Raw genomic sequence first — 16239 nt, 5'->3', positions numbered from 1 at the left:
AAATAAGGAAGCAGAAGTCTAGCTTCTAGCTTCCAGGTTGGTGGAAGATCAAACAAGTATAAATTAAAGTAATAGAGAATGTGGCCAGGCAGGGAGAAGGATTTCTTGAGAATAAGCATAATTCAGATGCAGCAGTGATCTGTGGGAAGGCGGGAAAGCCTCAGTCTCAGGAACCACCAGAGTGAGAACAGCACGCCAGCACCAATGGCTTGGAGTTTTCATGACAGTTCCAGGGGCAGAACCAGATGAAAAAACCTATTTCATTGATTCCAAAGGGTACATTTTATTACCTTTTAGCAGTGCTGAAATCGAGTTGCCTCCTACAGTCCATAGCACTTTACAGTTAGTGGCAGTGCCTTTCTTTCTTGGGTCCAGAAAATAATGGTGCATCAAAGAAGATTGTAAGATTGAAAGGCACCTTCAGTTTGATGAAATATGGTAATAAAATCCCATCTAGCTTCAAGATCTCCTTCAGAGTCTCACAGTAAGGGAGGCTTATTCCCTTAGGAAAGCACTTTCTATTCCTCCGGAGGAATGTTCCACAAGAGGGTCAGAAAGGGCCTCATCCATTATGAGCACTCAATAAACATTAAGCATCAGCCCTGGCCCACAGCCAGCTCCAAATAAAAATTGGCATACGTTAACATTTATTGCCCATGGGTTTTATGACTGATGCCCTTTCTCTCTCTGATTGTATATTCCACGCCAGTAATGCCAATTCCCAAGGTAGGACAGAAGGAGAACCCATGGTAGATGCTTTTCGGGAAGGAAACAGAGGGCCTATCTTGACCTTCATTGTAAAAATAAATAGGCAGGACAGCCTGACAAACAGAGAGGAGCCCAGGACACAGGTGAGGACAGGAGTATTGAAATCAGAGTCCCTGGCCAGGGCAAAGACCTCAGAGGTCATTCTAGCAAATGAGGGACAGAGCTGGGGAACACTTATTTTACAGAGAATATACCCAGGGGACTCAACCATCATTTATCGACTCGCTGAGAGGACAGGCTCTGGGTTGGAGGGGTCTAAAGAGGCCCAAGCCATGCTGGCTCAGCCAGAGAGGTTAGGAAGAATCCATACTAGTCAGGACGATTGGGAAGGCACTAAATACTCTCCGTGTAAGTGTTTAGGGTGGTGGAGGTGTGACTTTAGTGACCAATCTTGCCAATCTGCAGCCAGAACTTTCTTTTTATTGGCACCCCGGGGAGAGAGTTGTTGTTCAATTATTGGTTTCATGACTGGTTTTGAGGTTGTGGAACAAATTGGACCAAACACCTCAAATTTTCTCATTTTGGGTGAGACTTAGATAGATATCAGAGTCTGGGGAAGTAAAAGAAGGCAGAGTATGTAGTTTAGCCTATGTAGAAAAATTTGAACTGTTTAATTATGCACATATGCTTTTTTTTTCATTTCATCTTCTTTTTTGAGTAGGGAAGTTGTGGGTTTACATAATTATCATGACACAATGTGTGTTTGACTTTACCTCTATTTGGGTTAAGAGAGATAGGAGAGGATTTCTCTGGGTAGGAATTAAATCAGTTTGGTTTTCTGACAGCAAATGGTGTCTGCCAGCTTTAGTAGAAACATAGTCCAGAGATTTAAGTTTCTTATTGTCTTCTAAGCTAGGTTAAATAGTTCTGATAAGAAAAAGGAGGTGCAGGAACAAGATGCCAGGTCACATATCAACCCTGGAGTCCCTACTTTGCCAGGGCATGAAGGTCACTGGAGCAAGGAGGGAAGACTTGCTGTTATTTTTCTTTCTGTCTGAGATTCAGTTAGGAGGAGACAAGAAAAGAGCAAGGATCAAAAGGTTTTGCTCTTCAAGTGGCATGAATTGCTGCAAGCTTGGCTTTAATCCTGAACAGCCATTAATTAAGGAGATAGATGGTACAGACCAGAGAGACGGGGCTCAGATACTCAAAAGCCCTGCCTCTGGCTTCCATCAGGCTACTGGATAAAGAGACATCATGTTGCTGACCAAGAGGGTTATGGAAGCTTCCGGATATTTCACTTTTTATGATCCACCTGTGTGCCAATGTCAACAGGAGGACATGTCCTTCCTGCCTCTTGAAATCTTCCCAAGGCCCAGTTCACATTCTACCTCCTACCTGAACAAATGCAATTAGATGCAAGGCTCTATGGTAGATTCAGTGCAGGGAGTGGAATCATATTTTAAATGAATACTTGACAGGCTTCTTCCCTAGCCTCTGCCCCTGTGCTCAAAATTCCTTTTGTTGAATCTTGAATCTTGAGAGCCGTTCCCCTAGGATAGCTAGACAAAACTACCTACTGCTTGTTAGAACAGGGTCACTGCACATGTGGAAGCATAGGTGGTGGCACATATTTGATTACAAAGTTCAAAAGCCGTTGGCTTAAGGGTGAGGCAGACAGATTTGGATGCACATTTGCAGAGCTATTTTATACTACCCCCAGAATAGATAAAAGACTCACAGGCTGGGAAGAAGGGCCCACTCAGACAAGAACAGCAGAGGGTTGACTACAAGCCACAAGGTCAGTAAAGAGGCCAGCATATCAGCAATCAATAGTCCAGCAGAGATAATGCTCATTGGTGTCCTGAGACATTGCTTGGGCCCTCATCTATCCATCACAGAGGCAACCCCCTGGTCAAAGGTCCAGAATCCTGATGCTAAGATCTTAGATGATAATAAAGGTGGTGGAACCCGGAAGGAAAGGCCCAGCACATGGCCAAATGGCGATTAAAAGAAAATTGCCTGGGGATTCTGTAAAGCTATAATAGCGAGCTTCCCAACCCCATTTGGGTTTTCTCTGTTCCCATAAAGTCTTTTCTCTCTCTTAAGGCAGGGATTGAAGTGATCTGGGTAGAGACTTTATCTCCCCCAGTGCAGTAGAGACCACATCTTACTCATCTTTGGGTCTCTACAATGTGTTATATACAGTATAAGAAGAAAGATGTTTGCTGGATTACTGAAAGAAAATTTAAGGGTACAAAACATAAATAAAACATAAGGAATTAAAAGTATGAAGTGAATCAGATAATTGTATTTATATCTTATATTTTTATAGCCTTGCTTCAGATGTATCTTCTTTCATTGATAATAGTTACTGAAGTTATATTATGGAGTATTACTAAGTAAAATAATTTGTCTTAAGATACCATGTCAGTATTCTCTATGCCCCATTCAATAGAAGAGCTGTACTTTGTTGGTTTATGGCATTCAGGAACCCACAACAGGAGCAATTTGGGGTAGATTATTGTAGTAGTGCTCCCCTAGGAATCACACCTATGCAGCCACATCCTTGGGTAGTTCCTTGCACGTGGACTCCCAACTGGGTTATGTGGCTTGCTTTGACCAATGGGACGTTATAAATATGATGCAAGAAAGGACTTGAAAACTCTTGGGAGAGAGAGCGTGTCTTGTCTTGTTTCTGGGAACCTTTCAGCCTCCATGTGAGGAAGCTAGGGTTGGCCTCTTGGAGAATGAGAGGCCACATGGAGAGACTTCAGCATCCTAACTGAAGACCCAGACATGTCAGTGAGGTCATTCAAGCCCATCCAGCTCCAGCCATGCCAACCCAGAATAGAAGCAGCATCTGCCCATATATGGACTCATGAGAAATCATAAATAGGTGTTGTTTTAAGAGTCTGAATTTTGAAGTGATTTGTCTTGCCATAAAGGCCAACTGAATCCAATAATTGCCAAAGAATAGAAAGTATTTCTGCTGCTATAGTTCTCAAATAACCTCAGATATTAACAAGTAGGTAAACCTATTTAATAGAAGCTTGTTTCACCCTCTTTCTGGCTCCACACCACACCTTCTAGATGGTCACTGAACAGTGCTCCTCTCTATTGACTGCTATTCTTCAAGTTTGATGAGCCTACCCTGGTGTCCATTTTAACTATATTTCTCATGAATCAAGATGCTGAGAAGAGTATAGAACACCATGGAGGAGGACTTGCCCTGGACTGGGAGCCATCTTAAGGATGGGATAACCGGTCTCCTCATATACAAACTCAAGGTTCCATCTCCATCCAGAGATGACAACCTCAAGCCACAGCATGGGAAGAGCAGATACTCTGGGTCTGATTGCTTAGCTTCAGGATTGAGCAGGAGGTAGTAGAGGGCTCCATGGGCTTCATGTGCATTTTCTTTAGCCCTGAGTCCACTAACCAAAGGCGAGCTCTGTCTATTCTTGAACTTGGAGTATTCTTTGGATGTGCTTATTGTAGTTTATGGATGTTTTAGCACATTTTAGTCACAGGACATCTTGACCCTGTTCCACCTAGTGCCCTTGAGTGACTCATTTAATTTTTGTGGCCTAAGAGGGATGATAAGACCTTACCTCCCTGAAAGTAGGCAGGTGGGAATCCCAAAGCCTCAGTGCAATGACCTCTGAAGTCTCACTCAAATGTCTCTGTCTCTTAAAGTCTTCAGATATTTCATCCACTCTTAGACCTGCTTCAAAACTACAATGAACTTCCCTGATAATTTGATGATGCTTTGAGGAGTCACAAAACAAGATTAAATGTGTGGTTTAATAATCACACATAATCCATCTATATTACCCAGGAGGAATAAAAATATGCCTTTAAGGAAGGAGAAATCCACCAGTTATGGTGCAGCCCATGGTGTCCCAGCTCCTTCAGAGAGGGGCACAGGGCCAGGACTTCTGTCTGTATCTACCAGACAAAAAGGAAAGTGTCACACCCTCTCAATAGTCATATTCTGTTCTGACATGAAACGTTGAAAACCTTGGTCCATGCATAAGCTGGAGGCTCATCTCCAGAGGAAAGAGGTCCCCATCTGCTCTTCAATCTCTGTTTGGAGATCTCATCCTTGTGAATTTTATTTATCCTGATTGTAAAGTTGCTGGATGCCTCTTTAAAACAAGACCTGGCAACAGCTTGCTTGTCTATAGTGATTTAGAGGAGGGAAATAAAACTCGGTGGAGAGTTCAACTTTTGAGTTGCCTGACATTATTATTATTTTTTGCCTTATACTATTTTTATGATTCAAATTGTTAATTGCAAAAACTTGTACATGTGTATTGATGTATTCATCTTATAACTTTCATCCTTGGGTATCATTTAATTCATGTCAAAGTACAGTATTGCAAAGAGATAATGTTAATGTCCATTGATATCTTATATAAAAAATAGTAAGGAGGGTTTATCTCCTTCCAGATATAAATGATCAAAGATGTGTGAGTCACAGCATCTGGCATGCCTCCCCAGATACCAGGCCCCAGAATTTAAGACCAGCTCTGCTTTAGTAGAAACACAACATTGCCCCCGCCCTGCTGCAAGGGAAACCTTATTTCTCCTATAAACCACCTAACATTTCTAATATGCTGGAAGCTGAAGAATGTTAATTCATGGTTAATTATTAATAGCACATGCACAGCAATTTCTTTCTTTCTTTCTTTTTTTAAAGAAATGCCTGAATATTGTCAGTCCTTCACAGAAGATTTTCAGTAAGAGAACATTGTAGTTTAATATTTCTTATCCCACACACTGAGGTCTGGATAGTTGAACTTTGAGGAGCAAAAAGAAGAGCTTAAACTTAGTTCAACATGAGGCCCACCTGAGAGCTCTTGAGATCTACCTTTCTGCATATGTGCATCAAACTACACACCCACCTCCCTCCTCTCCAGCATCCCCAAGACTCCTGAGGCTCTGTGGATGATTAGCAAAATGAACCACTGAAGGGAGGTGTGTGGTGGGAGACTTAAGTGGAGGAGGTCTCACAAGGGGGTGCTTTGCAGTTCATTTGGCCTCTGATTGTCTTGTTTTTACCTTTTCTCTTCAGTACTGTGTGTTAGAACTCTCTGCAATGATGGAAATGTGCTATGTCTGCACTGTGCAGTGTGGTAGCTACTGGCCACTTGCGGCTGTTGAACACTTGAAATGTGGTCAGTGTGACTGAGGAACTGAATGTTTAATTTCTGTTTAATTTTAATTAATTTAAATGATAGCCACATATGGTTGGTGGTTGGATGAGATGACCTGAAAGGATGAGCTGAGAACATGTAGAACTTATGCCATTGGGGAATTTGATGGAACCCTCAATTGTGCTACTTGAAGCCAACTCTGCTCAATGCTTCTGGAACCCAGAGAGAGCCCTGGAGATGGGGAGAGGCTGGGGAAGCTGTTCTGAATGGCTCCTTAAATGTGTGGCCACTTAAGTGGGGAGTCCAGGCAGCTGATTAAAGCCACCTCCAACATTATCCCCTCTCTTGGGGAAGTTTACGAATGAATATAGATCTGTAACAGAAAAGATAGATAACTACAACTATTGGCAATAATATGAAGAAATTGGAACTTTCATATATTGCTAGTAGGATTATAAAATGGTACAGTTGCTTTGGAAAACAGTTTGGCAGATCCTCGAAAGATCAAACATAAAATTACCATATGACCAAGTCATTCCAACTCCTAGGTATATTTGTAAGAGAAATGAAAACTCCATGCACATAAGAAGCTTGTACACCAATGTTCATAGTGGCTGTATTCCTAACAGCTGAAAAGTGGAAACAACCCAGGCATCTGCTGACATCTTATGGTCTAGCCAGAGGAAGGAATAGTATTTGGCAATAAAGAGGAAGGAAGCATGCTACAACCTTGACAATATTCCACTAAGTGAAAGAAACCAGTCACAGAAGACTACATATTATATGATTCCATTAGCATGAAATATCCAGAACAGGGAAATCTATAGTGATGGAAAGTAGATTAGTGGTTTCCTGGGGCGGGGGTGGGGTGGGGGGATGGGGAGTCACTGCTGATGGGCACCATGTTTCTCTTTGTGGTAATGAAAATGTTCTAAAATTTATTGTGGTGAAGGTTGCACAACAATGTGCATATATTAAAAACCACTGAATTATATACACTTTAAATTGTTCAATTGCATGTGAATTATATCCCAACCAAGTTGTTATATTAAAAACTACCAAAAATAAAAGTAAAAGACAAGTGGGAAAGGAAGGAAGGAAGAGAGGGAGGGAGGGAGGGAGTGAGGGAGAGAGGGAAGGGAGGGGACAGAGTATATCATCTTGTGTTGTCTGTGCAGAGGTCTGCTTAGGAGAAATGCACTGGAAACCCCAGGTCCATTTGAAAGATTTTCAGACGAGAGAAACCTTTAAAGGGACCTGAGGCAGGGAGCGCACAAGGGTGATGTCTCCCCCTCTGCCCTCCGCTCTGCACTGAGCACACAAGGGTGATGTCTCCCCCTCCACCCTCCGCTCTGCACTGAGCACACAAGGGTGATGTCTCCCCCTCCACCCTCCACCCTGCACCGAGCACACAAGGGTGATGTCTCCCCTCCACCCTCCACCCTGCACGGAGCACACAAAGGTGATGTCTCCCCTCCACCCTCCACCCTGCACGGAGCACACAAGGGTGATGTCTCCCCCTCCACCCTCCACCCTGCACGGAGCACACAAGGGTGATGTCTCCCCCTCTACCCTCCGCTCTGCACCGAGCACACAAGGGTGATGTCTCCCCCTCCACCCTCCACCCTGCACGGAGAGCACAAGGGTGATGTCTCCCCTCCGCCCTCTGCTCTGCCTCCAGTCACAAGAACCAGCATAGGACGATTGTGGAGCCCTAGATATGCTAACTTGTCACATGCTTGTTTCTCATTTGTCAACGGTGGGTGGGTGGAGGTTTGATTATAGTTATGGGTTAAAAAGAACTAGGGGAGGTAATTCCCATTCTAAAGTGTTTTGAAGCGTTGGATTTAATATGCTGACAGCATTAAAATGAAGAAGTCCCTTATCACCCACTCATTCAGCAAATACCCAGGAAGCGCCTGCTACGCACCTGGGACTCCCGGCCTGGGGAACCGCAGGGAGGGAGCCGGGAGGCTGCGCCAGGGCCCCTGTGGGCGTGGCCCATGTGGCCTCCAGGGTGAAGGAGGGCGATGGCCCGAGGGGACCCCAGAGGCGGCCAGGGGACACCCAGCACATGGGGTGCCCTTCTGACCCAGGGGGAGCAGACAAAGTGGCGATGCGTCCCGGCTGGAGGCCCCTGCAGGCCCCAGGCCCAGGTCCCGTGTGATGGGCCCTGCAAAGCGGGCGGTTCTGGGGAGGAGCACAGAGCGCTGGGGCCGGGCTCACCGGAGTCAGAGCGCGTCCCACCTTTCCTGCCGAGGTCCGATAGGGCCCTTGGTGACTCGCGTGGCTGCGGCACCCTCTACCCCACGGCCCTCAGCCCCTCCTCTGGCTCCTCACCTCATTTGTCCATACTGTAGCCTCAGGGCTTCCCGGCATGGCCACTTTACCAGACCCCGCGTCTCCTGACTCCTGCGTCACCTGCTCAGGGAGGTGCGACATGGAGTGTCCACCCCAAGGCCACACAGCTTGGAAGGGGCAGAGCCAGAATCCTTTAAGCCAGTGAGTTCTCTAAGTTTTGGATCAGGACTCTTAGATGCCCTTCAAAATTACTGAAGACAAGGAGAGTCTGTTTCTGTGGGCTGTATCCATTCCTATCTACTGAACCAAAAATTGAAATGGAGAAAAATATAAAACATGTATTTGTTGACTCATTTAAAAAACCAATAATAAACCTTTTAATATTAATGTAAATAATATATTTTTATCAAAAGTAAGTATATTTTTCAAAACAAAAAAAATATGAGAAGCCTGGCATTCCTTTACATGATGCCAATCTCTTTAATGTCTAGATGAGAAGAAAACAGCTGGATTCTCACATCTGCTTCTGCATGCAACCCACTACAATATGTTGTTGTAATTGAAGTATATGAAGAAAATCAGACGTCACACAGGTATATCTGGAAAAGGAGGAATATTTAAATAGCCTTTTCAGATAATTGTGGATATCCTGCTTTGATACTCCACCAAAACTTGACAAGTGGTAGTTTCTTAATGATTAGTTACAATGTGGAAATAAAACCATATTAGTGTAGTTTCCTTACTTCATCACATAAAACCATTGGCTGGTCTTATACTTTGAATTGATCTTTTACCTTTGATATGATTTTGTAACATCATTGTGTTAGTTAGGGTTCTCTAGAGAAACAGAATCAACAGGTAACACTCGTAAATATAAAATTTATAAAAGTGTCTCACGTGACCATGGGAACGCAGAGTCCAAAATCCGCAGGGTAGGCTGTGAAGCTGACAATTCTGATGGAGGGTCTGGACGAACTCCACAGGAGAGGCTCACCAGCCGAAAGAGGAAGAGCCTGTCCCTTCTGAATCCTCCTTATAAGGATTTCAGTGATTAGATTAAGCATCACTCATTGCAGAAGACATGCCCCTTTGTCTGATTACAAATGGAACCAGCTGTGGATGCAGCTGACTTGCTCATGATTTAATTCTATGAAATGTCCTCATCGCAACAGACAAGCCAGCACTTTCCCAACCACCACTTGGCCAAGTTGACACATGAACCTGACCATGATAATCATGTATTGGTGATTTGGAAAATATTGATTCACTTGAGTTATGGAGATCTTCCAAATGTTGACACAGTTTATTTTATGATACTAAAAAAGCATATTCATTAATTATCACCACTGAGCTCATCAGAAAGTCTTTAATCTCAGGGAGGCACATATAAACTTCCAAGTTTTAATTTCACTTGAAAGCTCAAAATTGATCATGGACAACAAGCACTGTCAGTTATTTTCCTTGAAGCGACAAACTTACTTCATTCATTTTGACAAAACGTCTGACAAGTGCCCCAGTCTGAAAAACCATGGTTTGTCTGTCAGTAGCTCTTGTAGGTTAAAATGGTGTTTCATGAAAAAAAAAAAAACGCTAGTTAGGTTTGCAGTTGCAAGAATTGCACAAGTGCTTTCCCTCAAGACAGCAGACACTCTACAGCTAATGTGAACTTATCATTTTGTCAGCATACTAAAAAGATGAGCACTCAAGGGTAAGTTTATATAAAACTAATAAATTTCTTCTGCTTCACCAAGAACATCCTTAAGTGAAACTGGCTATATTTCTCCTTTTTCACTCTGAGTATGTGACGGCAAAGACTTCAGTGACTACTAATTTTGTTTGGTGCTACTGTCTTAATTTATGTTCAAGAGCCAGAAGTTTTACCCACCATTACTTTGGCATCATCAGTGCAAATATAATCTTGGTGGAAAAGGCAAATGACATCTTGGTAGTAGGATGGAAATACTTTTGACCCTGTGCATCCTCTGAGAGGATCATGCGCTCTCTAGACTTTGAGAATCATAATTTTGAGAGATGCCCTTTTTGAAAATGCTCCTCTTTGCCCATCGCTTTGATTAACCTGCTGCCTATTAGGGACAGTCTTCAGGACCACCAGTTGCCTCTAATGACTAATCCTTGGCTATAGTCTTCACCATAAAATGGAATATGAGGTTTGGGAGATAGAGTCCAGGAGCTAATGCACTTTTTCCAGGTCCAGCAGGTTCACCATGGAAATGCAGGTATAGTCTCAGCATTTGTGCAAATAGTCCAAAATCAATACACCAGCTGCAACAGGTGTGTTCTTTGAAATTACTAAGCTTGATTCACTCAAGAGCTGAACTATTCTTAGTTCGACTTCCAACCATGCCCCCTGCTGTGTGTTGAGTCATGTACTTCATAAAGATGAGTTCAGGGCCTAACCCCTGGTCCTGTAGATGTGAACCCATTTTGTAAATAGGATCTTTGAAGGTATTATTAGTTAAGGTGAAGCCAAACTGAAACAGGGTGGGCCTTGATCCATTATGACTGGAGTTGTTAAAAGTGTAGGCAATTTGGGCATGATCAGGAGTAGGGGACATAAGGAGACAGATGACCATGTGACAGAGACAGAGATTGAGTTATGGATTGCTGGCAAGCCATAGCCAGAATGCTACAGACTTCAGAAAAAGCCTGATTGTGCCAACACCTTGATTTTGGATTTCTCGCCTCCCAAACTGTGAGACTATTGTCTCCTATTGTTGAAGCCAGCCAGTCTGTGGTATTGGTTAGAGCAGACCTGGCAAACTTAGATACCCTGTTTTAATTTCCTAGCTGCTAAAACAAATACATGTAGTAGGTTGGCTTAACAAGAGGGATTTGTTGGCTCATGGTTTTAGAGGCTAGAAGGTTTGCTTCCTGCTGGGATCACTATCTTCTAGGTAGCCATCAATCTGTGGATTTCCTTTATTTTTCTGTTACATGGCAATGCGCATGGCAGCGTCTTCTCCTTTCTCTTCCAGGTTCCACCGGCTTCCATCTTCTGGCTGCTCCCCATGGCTTCTTGCTTCTCCCGTGGCTTCTCTCTCTGTGTCCCTTTACTTATAAGGACTTCAGCCATATTGGAGGAAGGCCACCCTCTCTCAGTCTGGGCACAGCTTAGCTAACAGCATCTTCAAAGGTCCTGTTGACAAATGGGTTTACACCTACAGGGCCAGGGGTTGGGACCTGGATATTCCGTTTGTGGGGGACACAATTCAATCTCCAACACACCTGCACTCCCAGATTCTAAAGGGACATTAATATCGCTAATCTGTACCCTAGCAGCAAAACATTAGAGCTCCTCACATTTCCTTGGAAGGAGACCATGGCAGGAGAGAGGCCTAAACCTCTTTTTGTTTCTCCGGCAACATGTTCTCTAATTTGAATTGCTCCGAAAGTCTATGTTGGATAGTCCAGTCTAGAGTAACTTTCAGAAATGGTGTGGAGGGTCTGTAGCATCTTCATTCTTATTCAGAGAGAAAGTGGGACCAGATTTTCACAGATCTCAACCAATGTGAGAGCAGAACAGCCACCAGGAAGAGCCAATACTTATGGGAGAGGTTATAGTCATGGGCCATAGCTGTTTTCCCCCCAAGCGTTTTAAAACTGACATCATTTATCAGACTGATCAGAACCTTCAGGAGTGATGCTATCCCATCTTTTAAATAACATTTTGCATCTCAAAGGACACAATAATTCTGTTAATCACAGCATCAAAACAATCCATGGTGGACATTCTCCTGTCTTGAAAGTTGCTTCACTTACCACGGGCAGGACTCTTGGGGGTTCCTCAGATCAGGGCTCCACCCTACAAGCAGAAACCCACTTATCTCTGAGCTGTGACTGTGGCAGGAGCTATTCCTCCATGTAATTTCAAAGTTGCTAATGTGGCTTTCGTCAGGCCATCCTCTTCTTTAGTTTACAGATGGAATTTTTAAATGTAAAGATCATGCTTTAGTTAGAGGAAACCTATTTTGTTTTTATGCCACAGTTAAATCTCTTTTATTTTATTTTTATACGTTTTCCTTTGTATCATGTAGAAGATCTGTTTTGTGAGGAGCCACCTCCTCTGGGTTTCTGACTGCTCTGCTCTTGGGCTATGGGTTTCCCTGACCACAGCTCTAGCTTTCCTCTGGAGTGGGGCCAGTCCCCACTCATGCCTGGTGGGAGCCCAACAGTCTGCATCCCTGTGGGCAGGCGTTGTCAAGGCACCAGCAGGAACCCAGAAACCCCCTCACATTGCTCCTTGGCCACAAAGGTTAGTTCTCCTGCTCGTTGGGGCTGAGGGTGGGGGCTGAGCCATCCTTCCCCCTCTCTTGCATGTCTCCCAGGACCACCTACCCAGGCTGTCTGCACAGTAGTGGGATGAGAGTGAGGGGTCCGGGGCTCTCCGAAGGGCCCTTATTCTCCGGGAACCGGGGGACCTCTCTGGGGACCCCACGGCCAGCAGAGGGGAACACACTCTCATTTTGTGCCCTGCAGCTCTCGGTCATGAGGACAGCGGCATGCGCCAGCAGCTGTGCCTCCTCAAAGAGGGTCTGGAGGCCCCATGGGCCTGGGGGAGGAGGGTGCCGGGGCCAGAGAAATGTGTCCCGCCTCTGAGCTGGCCTCTGGTTTGGCACATCTGGAGTAGATGCTCCTTCGAGGGGATTTACAGTCATCCATATTCGTGATCGCTTGCCTGAATTCCACCTCTACTTAGAATAAATATGAAGCCATTTTTTGGAATGGCTTTTTTTTCCCCCTATCTTAGTTGCAAGGTTAAAGATGGCCATTAAGTGATTAGCATGACTGAAGACTTGCAGCAACATTCATTTGGAAATCGAGATCTTTTAATGTGTGCAATCCATTTTATTATAAGGTATCATTTACGGCTAGTTTTGCCTTTTTTCCCTGAGCTTTCTTGGGGTGGCCTCAGATCAAAAGAGTATGCTGGAGTGAAATGTCTACATTTTATGCAGGTGCTATGTGACCAAATCCCAAGATCCATTAATGGGAAAATATGCATATCTCTTGTGTCCTATTATGAAAATGTGCCTTATCTTACCTGATTAAACTGTCAGCTCTTATTAGAATTGATCCATGTAGCTAAAGAGATTCAAGCTTGGTGGAACTTGCAGAGAAGTGTAGATAAACTGTTACCCCAGTAAAATCTGTGGCTATTATCAGGACTTCAGGCTTGCCAACCCTTAGGATGTGGAGAGATATGGTAAAAACTAATTGTCTCACTCAATGGCTTCTGTGGGGAGAAAAAAAATCCTAAAATTAACTTTGCTAGTGAACTGAGGAGAGGGGAAGATGCCAAGCACACATCTGCATGTCTGTGCTTTGTAGATTATCTTTCCTGCCTTGAATAGTGGAGCTGAGCTTCTCCCTGAAGGCTGAGGACTTTCTGCTCAAGCAATTATCTCTCTCCTTTTTGAAAAGTGCATATACATGTGGATTCCTATCTTTTTTCCCTCCTCAACTAAAGGAGGAAGGAAAGGAGGACTCGAGATAGCCAAACAATTGAGGCAGAAAGTATCAGCTAAATTACCCACATGACTTTTCTGGCTTTGTGAAATTATGGCTCAGGAGAGGTAACACAGAAAGCTTGATTGCCCCCCCCTTGACTCAGTTTCCCTTCGGCACCAGGAACGGTCAGACATAAGGGCGGGGGTCAGGCTGCCTCCAGTAAAGAGCTGAAGAGGTCAGGGGTTTTAGTTTGCTGAAGCTGCCAAAATGCAATGTTATCAGACCTGGGTTGGCATTTTACAAATGGGGATTTACAAACTTAAAAGCTTACAGTTCTGAGGCCATGAAATATCCAAATCCAGGCATCGACAAGCAATGCTTTCTCCTCCTTGAAGACCGGCTACTAGTGAGCGTCAGCTCTGTCCCAGCGCCAGGCACGTGGGCGTCTGCCTGTCCCTTCCTTCTCTCCTGGGTTTCTTTGCTTTCAGCCTCTGGCTGCTCCGTGGGTGACTTTCTTTCCCAGCTTCTGTATCTTTCTCTTCTGTGTGTTTCTCTGAGTTTTATCCTCTTATAAAGGACGCCAGTAAGAGGATTAAGACGCACCTGGGCCAGGTGTCTACTGAAATAAGCTCATCAAAAGGTCCCACCTGCATTGGGTCTACACCCACAGGAATGGATTAGCTTGAAGAACCTGATCTTCTGGTCGATAAAAGCCTCCAAACCGTCACACAGGTGACTGCCTGGAACCCTGTTTTGGGCTGGAGCCTTGCCGGCTGGAGAAGGAGTCCGTCTGTGAAGGAGCCGGCACGAGGGAGGGCAATAAGCAACAGCATCTCTTCTTCCCAGGCTTATTCAACTTAGCTTCACCTCTGACTCCTTATAGTCACCCACCTCTGACGAGCTTGAGTGTGTCTTTCCAACCTCTGAATTCAAAGGAAGGGCAGGTACTCAGCCATCGCTAATGTCAGGAGTTCTGGATGGCCTGCCTGTCCTTTCCCTCCCCTCCTCTGCTGAGAGTTCTCCCTGTAAGCCGGCAAAAGTTTCCCTCCAATCCCAGTATTTTTTTTGATTAAACCATACCTCCAAGACTGTCTCTTGGGCCTGGGAGCTGGATAAGAACCCCTTTGCAGATAAAAAGTTTGAGCCCTCTAATAATAACTGGGAGCTTAAAAGAAGTGAGTGGGTGTTTTCATCACTTCACAGGTATTGACACATTTAACCTTCACACTAATCTTGGAAGTAGCTACAACCATTAGCCCCCTTTTACAGATGATTAAGGTGAAGCACAGAGAGGTTGAGCAACTGACTTAAGGCCACACAGCAAACAATTGCCAAACCCAGAAATATTGATATTTTCCATGACATCAGATGACACCAGTGACTTCCAGACTTCTGTTCCCCTGGTTTCTCGAATGCGATTGGTCCAAAACATCATCTGCTTTCCGGCCAGCTGCATGTCCTTTATTCTTAGTCTCTATGTCTTTTCCCTCTAGTTGCTGCTCTATGCACTGCACCAACCATTACTTCCAACTGTTTATTTTGAATTTGGGAAACTACCCTTTTGGGATTTATTTCATCAGTAGAATTAATAGACATTTCCATATTCCCTCAAATCCAAGATCTACTCATTGTAAGACTCACTATTATTTTATGTGCAGCTGAGAAAGGCAAAAAAAAAAAAAAAACACCCCCCAAAACTACCTCTGCCTATTAATTGGACACACACCATTCATCGTAAGACACATTCTGATTTAGAGAGGTTAAATTGCTTCCACCAGCAAGCAAATTCACCTTTAAATCAAATTCCAAGCACATGTACTGATATAGGCTCAACCATTCCATGAGAATAGTGATGGCTCTGAGTGGAAAGAGGTGCCGCCCCTAGGGGACCACACGCTTGTGGGACCTGCTGCCTGTGCACGGAGGGAAGCATTTCGGGGCAGGAGGTCCGAAGCGCAGCTGCCCAGGCTGGAATTTAGTCGAGTCCCTTCACAGCTGGATGACCTTGGGAAGTCTCTTCCCCTTGCTGTGTCTTGTCAAGTATCTTCCACTCCCTGTAAATATTAAATGGAAAACATCTGCCAGCTGCATTGTCAATACTCATGGGCTGTTAGCTTGCATTGCTATTACCATTATTATTATACTCACAGCTGTCTATTTGCTAAATGGACGCTCAGGGGTTAAGGGGAGAATTTACTGGCAGTGCATACAGTACCTCCATTGTAGCTCAGAGACTAGTAAGAGGTGATTAGTATTTCAACCTAATACTTCTGTTTAGGGACATGACTCATCAAAGGGCCTGCTCTGAAAAATGAAGAGACAATGCAGGGGGCATTTTTCCTGGCACTAGATCTCATTCTGGGGAACCCATCTGCTCTCATGTATGGAGGGGGCAGGCTTTAAAGAGGGAATTTACATTTTAAAAATGGCTGTTTGAATATCTTCTGCCTCCTACTAAGGGAAGGTACTTGCTTGGTGTTTATTCATCCTATAGGATACTTTGTAGCATTTGGAGCTTGTGTCCAGGTGTAAATGACAGTGAGGCTGGGGCACAAGTGAATCTTACGGTGTTTCCCTACTCCCTCTCCGCACGAGGCCA

At 44.4% G+C, this 16239-nt stretch overlaps 1 protein-coding gene across 4 annotated transcripts in view; it reads left to right on the top strand.

Annotated features, from left to right (window-relative positions):
* The window catches only part of C13H10orf90 (chromosome 13 C10orf90 homolog), a 246600-nt gene that overhangs the window by 47445 nt on the left and 182916 nt on the right, over nucleotides 1-16239 (top strand). The window contains exon 2 of one of the 4 annotated variants that reach the window (XM_077126395.1): nucleotides 8663-8764. The exons of the other annotated variants lie outside the window; for them this stretch is intronic. Within the exon in view, the coding sequence (XP_076982510.1) occupies nucleotides 8740-8764 (25 nt within the window). The 5' untranslated portion in view covers nucleotides 8663-8739. The remainder of the gene's footprint in view (nucleotides 1-8662; nucleotides 8765-16239) is intronic. 4 annotated transcript variants of the gene reach the window in all.

Source organism: Tamandua tetradactyla, chromosome 13 (genome assembly GCF_023851605.1).
Source record: "Tamandua tetradactyla isolate mTamTet1 chromosome 13, mTamTet1.pri, whole genome shotgun sequence".
NCBI classification, from domain to species: Eukaryota; Metazoa; Chordata; class Mammalia; order Pilosa; family Myrmecophagidae; genus Tamandua; species Tamandua tetradactyla.
The sequence above is the reverse complement of the archived record's forward strand: the minus strand, read 5'-3'. Positions and strand labels throughout refer to the sequence as shown.